Source organism: Rhinolophus hipposideros (assembly GCF_964194185.1).
Source record: "Rhinolophus hipposideros genome assembly, chromosome: 1".
Classification (NCBI taxonomy): domain Eukaryota; kingdom Metazoa; phylum Chordata; class Mammalia; order Chiroptera; family Rhinolophidae; genus Rhinolophus; species Rhinolophus hipposideros.
The window spans coordinates 45144067-45161121 of NC_138047.1; the positions used below are offsets into that span (position 1 = coordinate 45144067).

At 35.7% G+C, this 17055-nt stretch overlaps 1 protein-coding gene across 29 annotated transcripts in view; it reads left to right on the forward strand.

The window, feature by feature from the left end:
* Positions 1 to 17055, forward strand: part of ADGRL3 (adhesion G protein-coupled receptor L3) — a 744191-nt gene that overhangs the window by 618372 nt on the left and 108764 nt on the right. For all 29 annotated transcript variants that reach the window (XM_081060173.1, XM_081060156.1, XM_081060146.1 and 26 more), the window contains 4 exons: positions 2839 to 3022; positions 4202 to 4324; positions 9325 to 9533; positions 13353 to 13529. In XM_081060173.1, coding sequence (XP_080916299.1) covers positions 2839 to 3022; positions 4202 to 4324; positions 9325 to 9533; positions 13353 to 13529 — 693 coding nt within the window. The remainder of the gene's footprint in view (positions 1 to 2838; positions 3023 to 4201; positions 4325 to 9324; positions 9534 to 13352; positions 13530 to 17055) is intronic.

The following is a 17055-nucleotide window of genomic DNA, read 5'->3' on the forward strand; positions in this document are numbered from 1 at the left end:
ATTGTAGCATCGTGACTATTTAATAGGCCTTCATTAAACTGGTAATAGCAACAAGTCAGCAACCTTTGGAAAGCTTAAACAAATTGTATTAATTATAAAGCTATTATAAAGATTGACTTAATTGTTCTGTCTCACTAGCAGAAAACGGGTCAGTTTGTTCAAGCCTCTTGACCACACATTATGAACTATTTAATACATATGTTCTTGTACTCTCTCATTCCTCACAGCTTCATGTAGTGTAGTAAATTGTATATCAAGTCTACTTATGATGATTGCATTGCAGAGGAGTTATTCTTTCCAGATCTCACTTCAGTGTGAATATTTTGCAATTATCAGATATGCCTTGTGCTTCATTGAGTGAAGACCTCACTTCTCCCACACTGGACTTAGATATCAAATGAAAGTAAAGATAAGATTACAGCGTAAGCACTTATTCTAAGCCAGACAGCCTTATAAAATGTTGTATTATCATCTCCAACTTACAAGTTAAGTAACTTGCCCAACATCACACATCTAGTAAGTGTCAGAGTCCAGGTACAATCTTAGCATTTTGACTTTAGCACTACAGAATGTATCTCCAAAGCCCTGACATTTCCACACAATTATACTTAACAAATCATAACAAGTGTTTTCATAAGAAGAATAAATGCATGCTAGATTTGTGTCTTTACCCGCTCGGGTTTTAGGGTCATATTTTCAGTCTGTTGTTTATGTGATAAACTTGGAAATTTGGTGAGCTTTCATGGAAAGCTTCTATAAAGACTGTCTTTTTGGGGGAGAAGGTTCAATTGTTGAAAATACACTCAAAATTTATATCTATGAGGAAATATGACAATCTATACAATTTCAGTTGCAAAACTAAGATAAATTGATAAGGGCTACCTTTGACTCATTTGCTGTCAGTTCAAAGACAAGGTATTTTAGCTGAAGAAATATCTTGTAAAAAGTTTCCTTTTTAGAACATTCTTGGAGTTGATTATAGTTGTTTCTTTTTCTTTTTTCTTCTTCTTTTGCATTTTGTTAATTTAAACTTTTAAAGTAATAAAGGCCAGAACAAAAATACTGTGTTATCCTCAAAAACATTCCCTGAGATGAGATGCGGTTTAAATAAATCAATGTAAGATTATTGACTAATGCTAAAATGGCTACTCCGTAAAGAACAGACATAATTCTTGTTGCACATGGGATTTTGAGAGCATTTCTTATAAATTCAGAGGATCATCTAATCCCAGAAAGAATATTTATTTTCACTTAAGCGGTAGGTATTCTCTATTTGGCTTTAGGAAATAGCTAAACTCTTTGTTTATTTGTTTTTTCTATCTGGCACCATCTTTTTGGCATATCCTGTTGGCATTAGCCCTATGGAGAAATTCCTGGAAAGCAGATATTTTTGTTGTGATCCTGAGGTGCTTTTGTCTGGCTTCTAGGTCATGTTTTAAACTCAGAACAAATGCAGAGCTAAACACTCTATGTGAAAATGCCCAGTCGTTAAACTCAGGAGAGACCTTTTTTCTTTGTTTTAAGTGTTGCTAAGTACCCAAGTTACAAGTAGGACTATTTTACATACAACTCCAGTGAAGTTGATTTTGAGCCAGAACTTGGAATAGTTGGGAAAAATATCAAGAAAAACAACTTTTATCAAAAGGCAAATTAGTTTTTGAAGCTGGTGTTAATGACAGCCAAGGTGTTTCATTATGAAGCTGAATTTTTAACAGTTGTTACTTGGTTACTATGAAAATACCAGTCAGAAGAAAATACTGCAGTGTAGTGAATATTTCTCCAATCTCTCCCAATCCCTCTACCAACCTGTCAATAATGGGGTCCTGTTTTAAAACACCCATGTGCTGCCTAGAAAGTGCTTTTGTTGGCTGTCCATTCAACTTTGTTTCTGGAGAGGATGGATATTTCATAATCAAAGGGTTCAGGGATGATCATTTTCAAACTGCAGATGTTACATTTTTCTATTTTGCAATTCTCTATGTTTGAATGAAACCTTAAGAAGACCTTATTGGGAGAACTGCTTTTCCTTTCTAACCCAGAGCATAAAGCTAACCACAGGAAATATATAAATTGTAACCACAGAGATGATTCTTTTGGATGAAGCAATGTGAAATGTGGTGCTTTATCTCTACGTGTGAGTGTACCTACTGCTGATATATTTTTAAAGAAAAACACCTGAGGGCCATAAGTAGCAAGTTCCAACTGTTTATTTCCCTCTCCAACAGTAAACAGCATGAAGGTTTCTCTCCACACATAACATATCCAAAGCCCCTGGGAGTATGTATGTTTTGATATTTTCCCCATTCTGACATTTTACTAGCTGGGTAAGAAAAAAAATTGGTTTGCTCAGTGAGTCCTCAACATATAGGCAACACATTCTTATATTGTCCTGTCTATAATCATCCTTTTAATCTCTGTTGTGTTCAGCATGTAGTTTTATGGTGATGTATAGGAAAAACATACATTTATTTTGTGAGTGATGTGCTAAAAGTGTTGGTTTAAATTACTTGCCAACAGTCCTCTAGTCAAATAATTTAAAGCTGCGATTATAGTCTTATTGAAGGCTTTGCTATTGATTCTAAGAAGGAAGCATGGCTCTATTTGTTTTGTCCTTCAAAACAAAAGCAGGTTTTCCTCTTGCCTTGCAAAGTCTCAGCTAGGGTTTTACAGAACAAAATAATGAATGCTTCCCCTACGGCATGTCACAGGGGAGGCTGGGACAATACTGAACTCATGCACACCGCTGATCCTTGCTTGCTGGGCAACATGTACACCTGGATTTCTGACAGCTCTGTGGGTTCACTGGAGACTTCTGTCGTTCTGTTCATCCTCTCGTAGGCAATGGTCGAGACAGTTAACAACCTCCTTCAGCCACAAGCCTTGAATGCATGGAGAGACCTGACTACAAGTGATCAACTCCGTGCGGCCACCATGTTGCTGGACACTGTGGAGGAGAGTGCTTTTGTGCTAGCGGATAACCTTTTGAAGACTGACATTGTCAGAGAGAACACAGACAATATTCGTAAGTGGCCTTTGTTATACAGAAAGGGCAGAGACCCTGTACAGCAGAAGAAGGAATAGGAAAAACCAGCTATGGTGTCCTATACATTATGAGTGATATTTTATTGCTCTAAAGTTATTATTTTTTCTATAATTAGGAGGATATCACTTGTCATTGGCTTATAAAGGTCCTTATAATCATGAATGTTATCCTCCTAAGGACATTCCAATATCGGATATATTAGCCTGAGATCATTTACAGTGAGTTCCATTCATATATATTAATACACACACACACACAAACACACACACACACACAAACACACACGCAGAGGGTGCCAAAAAATGTATACACGTTTTAAGAAAGGAAAAAACTATTAAAATTGCGCTCATAGTAACCACTTTGAATACTTCCTATAATTGCAGAAGTCAAACGTGACTTGTATTCATCTTTTGTTATCAGTATATATTGAGTATTACAATTTTAATATAGTTTTTTTCTTTCATAAAATGCATATACATTTTTTTGGCACCGTGTGTGTGTGTGTGTGTGTGTGTGTTTATGTGTATGTATTATACTATTATACTGCTTAAAATTTTATACTCCTAAAACAGGGTCACTTCAGTTATAAGAATGTCTCTGAAATATGTACTATAAAGAAATGAGTCGTTTAAGTGAAGGCGATAAAACAATTTTTTGATAATCATGTATTGGCCTTTAAAGATCATAAATCTATTTTTATTGTTCATAACAATGTAGCTGACAGTTTTATTTCAGAAGATTTGATAAAGTTACTTCAAATTTATTACATTTGAAGATAGATCAATATTGATATAATAGGGTTGCTCAAGATTACAAAAAGATTTTTTTAACTTAATTCATAAAATAAAGGTAATATTTTGAAAATAAACTTGAAGTCAACAACAAAATATAAGGATTTGAGCTTGAGTTTTAAATTTTCGGCTTTATAACCCATTCATTTGTATTCTTATTTACCTGATTTTAATAGCTTTTATTTGCTTTATTAAAAAAAGATACTAACATAATATTTTCTAAACAAAGGTTTGAACCACAATAAAACAGGACAAATAGAGCATTAATTCTAGTGTTTTGATTTCAGAATTATTTCAATGATGTAGGAAACTATTTTAGCTTTGGAATGTTTCTCAGCAAGCATTGATATCTCTTTGCCATTAACAGAATTGGAAGTTGCAAGGCTGAGCACAGAAGGAAACTTAGAAGACTTAAAATTTCCAGAAACCATGGGTCATGGAAGCACCATTCAGCTTTCTGCAAATACTTTAAAACAAAATGGCCGAAATGGTAGGTTAGAATATAGGTATTTATTAACATTGATAGAATTAAACTTGTCATTAGTGTGTTGCTTCTTGGCTTGGAATTTGAAATGTGCTATCCAAAATCTGCTATGCAAATCATCTGTTGTCTGTCTCCTCTCGCTCCACTATTCTCATTCTCCTGTTCTTCCTTCTCTCCCACACCAACAGTATTGTAATGATATGTGTTCTATAAAATTCCCAGATTTGGAAATTGTTCTGTTACTTTTTAGTTGCAGTGAAATATCAGAAACACGAATATGAGAGAAATCAATGAACAACAAAATCCAGATGATCTGACTTTCTTCCTTGAAAGAAGTAATGCTCAATGAGTTGACTGATTTATTTTAAACATTTTTAATGAAAATTTGCTTGTAATTTTAAAATTATATGTTTTATTTTTCTTATTCACTTCTTTTTGGTTGTGTTTCTTTGTTTTTCCTTTGCAAAGCATACAGAAAATTTAATGTGAGGAAATGCTTCTGGGTCATGGAACTGATAAATACCAATCAGTCTGGTACTGTGTTAAATTCACTAGATATAATTAAAATTAAATAATAATTTACCTCAGAGAAAGCATGTCTCAAGCCTCACTAATATTAAATTTTTGAAACATTTTTTTTTGCCAAGGAAGTGAGATCCTTTAACCTGTTAGTGATGGGAAGATGAACCAAAGTCATAACAACCAAATCCAAGCTGATGTTTCATATTATAGGATGACAATAATATAAAAAAAGAAGAACCTGTTAAGTAATATCAAGGAAAACAAACTATATGTGTTGTCAGCAGAACAAAATTTTTTATAAGTCTTGGAAATCTTATATGGCTGGAGTTATAAATCATTATCATGTTGCTAATTTGACAATGTGAATTTTGAGGCAACAGTAAGATTTTCTATAGAGCAAAATCAGATTCCTGTATTAGTTTCCTAACTGGTTACCCTCCTTCCACATATGTAACCAAAGAGCATATCCTGTTGTCAAAAGTACATTCTGCAACATATGTCTTGCCAGTTTGCTTCCAGTTACACTTAGAATGAAATCAAATGACTTGGTTAGGCCTACCACATGCTACCTAGTCTCCTTCCTTTCTGCCTCATGTACCCACTGCACATCTGTCCTCAGCATGTTCTCTGGGATCCAGACAGTCTAGTCTCGATTTTCTTTGTTATTTAGATATACTTCACATATAACATTATACGAGTTTCAAGTGTACAACATAATATTCGATATTTGTATATATTGCAAAATGAACAGTATTCACCACTATACATAGTTATATATTTTTTTCTTGTGATGAGAACTTTTAAGATTAACTCTATTTGAAACTTTCAAGGTATACAATACAGTATTATTAACTATAGTCTCCATGTTGTATGTTACATCTGCACATTTCATTTATTTTATAACCAAAAATTGTGCCTGTTGACCCCCTTCACCCATTTCTCCTACTCCTCTCCCCCTGCCTCTGGAAGCCACCAGTTTGTTCTTTGTATCTATGAGGTTTTTTTGTGTGTTTTTATAAGATTCCACATATAAGTGTGATCATGCAGTATTTGTCTGTTTCTGTCTGACTTACTTCACTTAGCATAATGCCCTCAAGTTTCATCTATGTTGTCACTAATAGAAAGATGTCCTTCTTTTATGCAATTGAATAATATTTCACTGTGTATGTGTGTGCGTGTGTGTGTGTGTGTGTGTGTGTGTGTGTGTGAGACGTCCATGAACACTTACATTGTTTCCATGTCTTGGCTCTTATAAATACTGCTGCGGTGAACATGGGAGAACGGTGTATAGATCTTTTAGAGTTAAAGTTTTCGTATTTTGGGGGCAAATACCCAAAAGTGGAATTGCTGGATCACATGGTAGATCTATTTTTGATTTTTTGAAGTACCTCCATTCTGTTTTTCATAGTAGCTGCCACCAATTTACATTCCCAACAGTACACAAGGGTCCCCTAGTCTAATGCTGATTCTATTCCTTGATTTTGTTCCTGCATCTGATTTTTGCATTTACTTGTTTTTCTTTCTGAAATGCAATGTTTACATTTTCTTACATAGAAGCTTCTTATTCACTACTCAGTATAAATCTTATCTCTTTAGTAAAGCTTTCCTTATCTCCCTGAAGGTAGACCACTCTTTACCATTAACCATTTTATGCCAATGCTTCTTCATAGTATGTATTCATTTACCACTATACAAAATTATATCATATATACCATTATACTATATTTATCATATACCATTATACAGAATTATACCATATATATATGGTATATATATATATGGTATATATATATATGGTATATATATATATATATATATATATTACGTTGCCTGCTTATTGTCTACTCAATAAACTCCATGAGAGCAGGGACCTTTTCTAATTTATTCATTGCCTAAACTCTAGTGCCTGATACATGAATACACTCACTAAGGATTTATCAAATAAATGTATAAACTTTCTGATGCAAAGCTAATGAAGATTGAAATATGTCTATCATAGTCATACTGCATTCTGTGTCCATTTATTTTATTTACTAAATCAATGGTGTGTGCGCGCACGCGCACGTGTGTGAGTGTTTGAAGTCACATCGAAGCATTAATTTCGGAGTGGAGAATTGGTAACAATTGTATGTAAGAAAATACACTGGTAAACAATATGATATAGCAGCATGATACTATCCCACAAGTGCAAATTGATATGAATTATCTGCCAGTCATAAACCAATTAAAAGTTGTTACTATCAACAAGAAAAATACATAGATGTTCTTAAGTTTAGCCTCTGAAAGTCAGTATTTGCATATTAAATCTAGAGGGAAAGGGCTGAAATGAAATGCTACACTGTAACAAGAAGTATTTAGTGAATTACTATTTTTTCTTTAGTACGATGTTCAGATGTGAATCAGAAATTTGAGAATGCCCCTTTCCTTTATGTAGCTCCTCATAAGCTCTTTGCTGGATTACTGCAAGGATAACAGATATCTCATAGAATCATTGAGAAGGCTGGAGAATCAGGCCTCCAAAAACATGCAAGAGCAAGGAGGCTGACAGCTGTCGGTACCATCCCACAGAATCATTGCTGTGAGATGTCACTGCTGCTAAAAGTGAAGCACAAGTGAGGGCTGTTGCTGCTGTACCTCTTGTGTCCTTGTGTCACTAGCTCCTCATATGAAGTTTGAGGCTCCTGCATCTGATTAGATGCATCTTACTGAGGTGACCAGAGCAATCTCTTTGCAGTGGAGGCTGGGAAAGCAAGTGGATGTATATTTTGTAACTTTAAATCCCTAAGAGTAGAGAATTTTGCAAACATGGGAGCACAGTTTAGATGTTGGACAGTTCCCTCCACCTCAAACAATACATTAACATTTCTTTGTCTTTATTGCCACTTGACTCTCCGATTCAGAGCCAAAGAATGACTTCCTCCTCTCAGTAACCACAGTAGTCAGGGCAGTACCTGTCACTGGACTAATATGAATTCATAATGGAAGTAAGACATAGGGCTTCATTTTTTTAAGAAAGGAAATGATTTTTAAAAATCATGTTAAAAGATGGTTAATTTTACAGAGGATTACATGTAAGAGATTGTCGTAAGGGAAAAAAAAAGGTGGAAGGACATATGGACGTAGTGACCTTAAAAGAACATACATAATAATTGAGTTTTAAGACAGGTAAAAATTTTGAGATCTTATATATTTTTAAATTGTAATTGAGATAATTTACATATACTAAAATGTGCAGACCTTAAGTGTTTAACATGATGAATTTGACAGTGTACATTTCTCTGTAATAGTATATAAAATAAGATATAAGTCTCTTCTATTACCCAGAAAATTACTTGGTGCCCCTTTTCAGTCTGCTCATCCTCTCACCCCACCTGATGAAACTATTTTCTTCTCATTACTATTTCAATAAACAAATTTTGCCTGTTCTTAGACTTCATATAACTGGACTCATACAATGTGGACTATTTTCTGTCTATATTCTCTAAGTCCGCATAATATTTTTTGGATTCAGTCATGATGCTCCATCTGGCAGTAGTTTGTTCTTTATTGATGCAAAGTATATTCCATTATATGCTATAATTTATTCTCCTATTGATAGGTTTTTGAGTTGTTTCTAGTTTGGTGCTATTATGAATAAGGATGCTATAAACACTCTTGTGGAAGTCTTTTTCTGTTACTCTATATTTTCACTTATCTGGGAAGGGTAGATATATGTTAACTTTATAAAAATTACAAAGCATTTTTTCCAAATAGTTGGACCATTTTATACTTCCACTAGCAGTATACAAGAATTCTAATTGTTCCACATCCCTATAAACTTTAGTGTGGACAGTCTTTTTATTATTTTTATTTTAGAGATTCTGTTAGATATGAAATGGTTTCTCAGTATGATTTTAATTTGTATTTCCATAATTAACATTGATAATTTTTCATATGTCTCCTAGCCTATTTTATATCTTCTTTTCTCTTAGAGTGTGTGTATTTTGACATTTTAGTGTGGAATTTTACTCTTTTATATTGATAAGCAAAAATGCTTTATGTATTCATGATATAAATACACACATACACACACACACAATTTCTTAGTCTGTTTACCATTTTCTTTTTCTTTTATGGTTAGTGTTTCTGAGTTCCTCACCTCAAAGATAAGAAAGATATCCTATATTATGTTACAGGAGCTTTATAGTTATGGTTTTTATGTTTATGTCCATGATCTATCTTTAATTAAGTTTGGAGTGTGGAGTGAAATAAGTTTTAAGGGTCACTTTTTAAAATACTTATTTGTAGTTGTTTCAATATCTTTTGACTTTTCTTTCCTCAGGAGTGATTTGGCACTTTTCTTAAAAATAATGCTTTATTTTTGTTGTGTGTCTATATTATACAGATCTGATTATAATCTAATTAGAATGATCTAATTTAAGTGGAATGTAAGAAGTAATTAAAGTTTCTTCCCAATTTATAATTCACATTTGCATTTATTTTAGGAGAGATCAGAGTGGCCTTTGTCCTGTATAACAACTTGGGTCCTTATTTGTCCACGGAGAATGCCAGCATGAAGTTGGGAACAGAGGCTATGTCCACCAATCATTCTGTTATCGTCAATTCCCCTGTTATTACAGCAGCAATAAACAAAGAGTTTAGTAATAAGGTGTATTTGGCTGATCCTGTGGTGTTCACAGTTAAACATATTAAGGTAAGAAAATGTTTTGCTAAGTATAGTAGTTCATATTATCTATATTAGTTATAGTATGAACACAAAATGTATTAATTTTCTTTTAATGTTTTCTATTATTTTCTGTATAGCAATTAATTATCTATTACATGATAGTGGCATTTTTCTCTGAAATGGGGAAGGAGAATATTTTTCCAATATGTAAATGCTTATGGTAAAAACATTCATAGATTGATTTATAAATGCTTCTTCATAATTCAAAAGACCTAGCAATATGTTCAATAAAACTGTACATGGTTTCACATATGATTTTACAAGTAATTATATCTCTATGTGTAGATAATATTTTTGTGCATATACAAACATTGTATTGTAAACAGAGCAAATATTTCTAAAGACCTTCTTTTCATAAGTTGATTCTTTAGAGAAATTGGCTGTATTTTTGTGTGTGTGTGTTTTTAAGGCAAATTAGTTTGGATTTGCTCTTATCTGAGCTTGACTGATATAAAACAACCTGAGTCTAGTGAACTAGGGAGGGCCAACCCTGGTAAGGCCTCTTCCTAGATGGCATGTGCACTCCATCATAGTATTTTCAATTTACAGCAATCTTCAGTGGTTACAACAAAAATGTACAATAGAATATCTATAAAGAAATTGGAGATAAATGCAGGAAAAGGATGGCAAAAGATGCATTCCTACCAGAATGGCACCTACCTAAAATAAATTGCCAACTTATAAGTGGAATAGGTAAAACATGGTAAAAACACAGAGGTGAGCACATCAGGTTTAGAAACAGGAGTTGGAATCAGTGTTCTCAAGGGCACTGTAGTGTACTTGCAAGAATCCTAGAATAAGAAAATAAAAAGTCCAGGGGAGTTACTTTTGTTACAGACCACTGAGTCTAGTTCTAGATGTGTGCTGCTAATCCACTAGTCACTAATCATTTGTGCTATGTAAACTTAAATCACTTAAAGTGAAATAAAATGAAAAGTTCAGTTCTGTAGTTACACCAGCCATATTTCTAGGTCTTAATAGTGCACGTTGTTAGTGGTTACAATATTGGATACCACAAGTCCAATCCATCATCACAAAAAGTTCTATTACTGCTGTTCTAAAGAAAATCCAGAATGTAGGTGACACTTAGAAGAAACATTCCTTATATACAGCTACCTCTCACTTTTGATATTGTTCACCGAGCCACCTAGGGTGAAGCACTAGGAATGAAGACACATGGACGAAACACAGTGCTAGCTTTTTTTAGTCTTTGTTTCTTTATTTCTAAGAGCACATAGCCCTTTCACCTGGGAATGTCCCTTCTTTTGAATTAACTGCTAGGATCACTTACATTTTAAATAACCAGAGGCACTTATTGAGTATAACTGGCCTAGAACACAGCCCTTACTCAATAATTATCTCTGCCAACACAGGCCTTAGCTGATGTAGAAGGCACAGAAATAAATCAACTTCCTGGCCTCCATGTCTTTCCATATGGGTCCAGAATTGTCTTTGAGAAGCTAAATGGCTGCACTGTTTCTGAATATCACTAACTTATTCGGTTACCAAGTCCTCTTTTACAAAGGTTTGGCCCCCGAAAGATTTCCAGGATGCAATGTTTAGTTCCTTGCCATTAATACTCAGACTAGGACTTAGTGTCAGAATGAAGCAGGCTTTCTTTTGCTTCCCCAAATTGTTTCTGCATGTGTTTCCAGACTGACTTCTTTGTTTTCTCACTTTTTTCCAATGACTGAAAATAAAATTCATAAGTTGCAAATTGCTTTTTCAGGCCTTAAAGTCCTATTTATAATCATCCCCGTGATGTTTGAAACCATCAATGAGGCCTCTTCCCAGTCACTGTCCCACAAAGAGATGGCTGTCACCACCAGACAGAGTTATTTCCTCGCTGAGAATTTCTCTCACCATCTCTGAAATTTCCAGAGACTACTGTAACTGTGCGGTATAGCCTGTGTATGAAGTACTTTAGTACATAAATTATACACTATGATATATCACAAAACTAAGACCAGAAACACATTCTTCTCTCCAGGTTTAGCATAAATATGGCAGTGCTCACCTTGGCCAAAGAGACTCTAAGACTTAATTATTTAAGTGTTCTAGTTAAGGCTGTCCTAGCGGACCAAATAAACATAACCTAGTGGTATGACTACTAACCCTGCCGCATCAATATGTAGGGCTCTTGTACTTTTCAACCATTACAATCTTGAGGCAGTCACTAAGTCAACAACATTAGAGAAGTCAGGATCTGTGATTTTGTTTTTAATTATCTTACAGGTTCTGATCACACAATTTACAATATCGTGCTGATAGTTTCTAACTTCAATCCTTCTACTGAGTTGGCAAAAGCACCCTTACTAATCCTACATATACCATAATTCTACTGTTGTATTTTTCCATAGCTGTTTAAAAGACAGTCCTGACTGATAGCGTAGGTGGACTTAGGAAAGCATTCACAAGCAAACGTTGCTACTATGTCTTGTCTCACTAAATTTTAAAAGTGTCAAACCTTATGGATCATCTATAAAATGTGAGAAGTGTTAAATATTTTTACTTTGATATTATACATGAAGCACACAAAACTGGTTTTCATTAAGTATTATAGAAGGCAACAGTTTAGATACAGGGAATTTTAATGAAATAGGCATAGTTAGGACCAAGAAAGTAAGGTGGATACTGCCTGTTTATCTTCAGCCCTTGCCTTTTACAAGTTAATGAACACAACTTGCAACACAAGCGAGTCTTGCTGCTCTGAGACAGTGAAGAGACTTCCTCGGTGTTTAAACATATCACTCTAACCAGTTATGTAAATCTACATATAAAACCAGTCTCCTGCAGGTTTTGAGATGGCTTTCACCATTTCTGTGAAAAGTTGAATATTACTGACTTAGTCCAATCATACCTTTAGAAGGGAAAACAGTGATAGCATTTGCTGAACCAAAATTACCACCCAAGTTCAAAAAGTTCATCATATTCATTGAACTAAGAGCTGATATTCTTTAAATTAAAACTGCCCAAAATAAATATTCTGTCAGCCATTTATGATCTGAATCCTGGTGTGTGAGATCAATTTAAATAAGGAACACATTAAAAAAAAAATGTCGTGAGACCTTTCTGCTTTATAATAAATAAGGTAGTGGCCAGCTATTACTCATTAGTAGCTTTTTGAGGTAAGTTATCAAGTCTGCCCTTTACAAAGTTGTTTTTTTAATGCCAACAAAGATTGCTTTTGTTCCAGGGTTTCACTTCTTGGGATTCTCCAAATACTCTATCAGTGTCTCCTCTCCCCAGGTGATGCCTTTGTTCTTGTTGGCATCCGTGTGAGAAATTCCAGTGGCCTGACCTGTCTTTTATCCAAATAGACTGTGGAGATTTGGTCCCGTCTTATGCTCATCTTCCTTTTCCATGCTATGGCACTGGGCACACTTCTGAACAAAATTATTCTTGTCCTTGGCAGTATTATCCATTTTTAAATTTCTCCCCCGTTTCATGCAATCCAAAGGTTCCTGCTTACAAGCTGGATGTCCCACTCTGCTGCAATTAACTTCTTTACTCGGTGTACTTTACTTTGAAATGAATAGATATGAGGTTGAGACATTGGTACTAATATTTTTTTTCCAATATTAATTTTTAAAAAAAGTAAACTCACATCTAATCTGGGGGAATAAACAACAATATGTATTCAAATTCAAATAGGAAAACACTGGTAGACATCTCCACAAAAATTGGAAAAGTGTATGAAGCTGTGTTGATGTAAAGAAAATGTCAACCTAATTTATGTGATCATAAAGTAGTTATTGGCTTTATCGACTTTTTTTCCCCCTGTAGCAATCTGAGGAAAATTTCAACCCCAACTGTTCATTTTGGAGCTATTCTAAGCGCACAATGACAGGTTATTGGTCAACTCAAGGCTGTCGGCTCCTGACAACAAATAAGACACATACTACATGCTCTTGTAACCACCTAACCAATTTTGCAGTTCTGATGGCACATGTGGAAGTTAAGGTAAGATATCTACCATAAAATAAAATGCATGCAATCAGGACACTCGCTATATAAGGTCCTAACTTATGGCCAGTTTCACTTCAGAGCTTTTCCAATTCGGTAGTGGTTTTATTCAGGAATTCTCTCTCTAGTGTTCAACCCATACCCTCCTCGATGATTGAGAACTCTTTTTTTTCTTCCTATTATCCATGTAGTTCCTAAAATTGAAGTTTGCTTATGAAATAAGACTTTGTTCATAAAGTTTCCCTTAGTCTTCCCTGCTTTTATATTGTATGAATAATTGTCATAACTCAGGAAGAGGGCAAATAGGACTCCAGAACCAAAGGGCAGTATGGTAAGGTTAGGAACTGGAGTCTGGTATGTTGAAGACTAAGGAATTATGTGTGGGATTGAATCCTGTCAGAATAATTTAAGAAAGTTGCCATTAAGGACAATGCATGGTAATGCAGAGGGCTTAGAAATTCTAATGTAATGTAATGGGTTTTGTCCATTCAAGAAGACACTGTCCTAAGGAAACATCCAGATAAGTAGTTTCCAAAGTCAGAAAATTCACTAACTGGGCTGCATCAGCCTTTTCCTGGAAGGATTCTGGCTGTCATGATGGATGTGAAGAGGCCTTAGATTTCAGATATATTTAGGACATAAAAATACAATGGCCTGCTGAACTTGGTTAGAAATTGATAGATGGGATAATAACAAGAAATTATGTACTTGTGAATTCTCATCTCCCTGATAATAGATGTAGAGGAAGTATCACTGTCCAACATATTTTGAAAAGGAAATACTATAGCCAGTGTATATCTACCTGTTGTCAATGATCCAGATAGTTTCATCCAAAATTTTCTTTGGCACTGTTGAATTTAGAGATAGTATAAGTATCCCAGAGAGAGACCAAATGCAAGCCCAGTTACACCTTAAGAGTAAATTGCCTTAGCTGTGTCAACACATTTCAAATTTTGGTCTTTAAAGAACTACAAACACTTTTTGTCAGAGCATCACAAATTGATCGAGTTTAGCAAGATTGGCTACACTAACAAATGTTAGATTTAAACTTGGAATGTGTTAGGATTGCTCTGGGATTCTATTTTCAGTTTAGGGAATACATTCAAACACAGAAAAATGGATCATGTTTCAAGCAACAACAAAGTATCATTTTGCTCAGTTCATTGCATAACAGCCTCTACTCAATCTATTATACAAGAATCCTGACTGACCATTATTGTGTGTCAACAAGAGATAAAATAAATGAAAATCAATATTTTCTTTTAGCTTTCAGTCACACAGTATATATCTCCGGGATTTTTTGTATCACATACTCTTGTGATTGCCTAAGTCAGTCCCATTTTGATCTCACTATATGATGTTGACACTTGAAAAACAAAAATAACAAGGCGGACTAATAGACGAATGTTGAAAAGAGAACACTAATTTATTCGTGCACAGTGAGAAATACAACAGCCAGTTAGAACATATATTCATGTTTGCTAGTTGTCACTTTTTAATTCTGCAGGAAAATCTATTAAGGAAACAAAATTATTTTGGAGAATTATTTTTTTTCCAAGTCAATGTCCTTTCAATCTTAGATGTGGAGGGTGCCATTCAGCTTCAAGTTGTTGTCCTTTCAGCCTTAGTTGTAGAGGGTGCAACTCAGCTCCAAGTCCAGTTGCCATTGCTAGTGGCAGGGGGCTCAGCCCACCATCCCTTGCAGGGGTCGAACCGGCAACATTGTGGTTCAGAGGTTGAGAGGACTCGCTCCAACCAACTGAACCATCCGGGAGCACAGCGGCAGCTCAGTGTTCAATTTTAGTTGTAGGGGGCACTGCCCACCATCCCTTGCAGGAGTGGAGGAATCGAACTGGCAACCTTGTGGTTGAGAGCCCACTGGCCCATGTGGGTATCGAACCGGCAGCCTTCGGAGTTAGGAGCACGAAGCTCTAACCACCTGAGCCACCCGGCCGGCCCTATATTGGAGAATTTTGCTTGCCAATCTTAGAAAGAGAGCAAAGAGATTGGCCGAGAAATGTTGATAGCTATTGCTATTAAGCTGTGGTGCCCTGATGAATGGGGCTTTCATTCTAGGGCTCTACCTGTGCACTGAAGTGCCCTTACCTATCATCCGTGTCATCTCTACTGTTCATTCAGCACTCCCTGCATTATTTTATTAATATTTTTGAGTACCTGAGTAGAGGTATTGACATGTTGCCTGCTACACAGTAGGTTCTCAATAAATGTAACTTCCTCCTTCCCATCTGTCAGAGGTATAACTAGATCCCAGCATTACAGTGAAGCTTCTGGCCCTCAAGGAACTAATGTTTTTGAGCGGGAGTCAAGGCAGAGAAGTGAAGGTGTAGTCATACTTGTGATAAATATTATAATTGGGGTCTACACTGTGACTGAGGGACTCAGAGGGGTATCATATGTAAAGCAGGATTGTGCAGACGGGGCTTATCAAAAAAGCGTCCTACTCTGAAGGATGAGCAGGATGTACTGAGTACATAACATGTGCACCGAGAATTTGTGTTGACCACATTCTTGCAACATTTCCTTCACTTTGTGTTGGGCACACCATTGTCTCTTCTTTCTTTCTTTCATCAGCAACTGGCCCTTCTTAGCTTGCTTTGCTGCTTCCATCATCTCTGTGACCTCTCATTGCTGCTGCGGCCTGGAGTGTAATCCCACATGTAGTCTAGGCACCCTAAGTTCTTTCTACCCAGGTGATCTCATATGGCCTCATGTGGCTCTAAACATCAGTTCATGATTCCCAGATTTCTATCTCCGTTCTTAACTACAGATTCAAGGATTCCACTGCTGCCTTTGATATATTCACCTAGACTTCTACTGAGTGCCACAAATCTACAACTACGCTGTCCTTCTGATTCAATTCTCAAAAAGCAGTTCTGTATTTTTTTTTAAAAGTGACTCAGGTAGCTTTAATCTTTAACCTAGTTTGAAGGGTTCATCTCAGTAAGAGCAAAATCCCAAATCCTGGCTGCATTGATGGCTCTTTCCTACTACTCTTCCTCTGCTCACTTGGCCACAGCCACAGCAGCCTAACTGCTTTTCCATCAGGTGTGTGCTACTTAGACCTGTGAGTGTCCTTCCTCCTATGCCTCAAAGAGCCACAGGGCCAACTTCCTTGTCTCCTTCAAGTCTCTGCTCCCGTATCACCTTTCCAAAGAGGCTTTCTCTGTCCACTCTACTTAAAATATCAGATTACTGTAGCCCCACACAATACTGTGGGGATAAGGCAAAGAAGTCCCTGGCCTCAGAGAATTTATAGTCTGTTAAGGGAGAGAAAACTGTTGTCGACATAAGACATGTCCAAACCCATAGAGAATTTTTATAAGAGTTTACTTGAGGCAAACTGACGTCATATGCTGGGGAGCAAGATCTCAGATGCTCCAGAAAATAGCAGTTTTGCAGCTTTTATGCATTGACATTAAGGAGGGAACTTAAGGAAGATTACATGGGGGTGAGAGAAAGCAACTGGGGGATTGGATTACCAGATAATCAACAAGATTACACG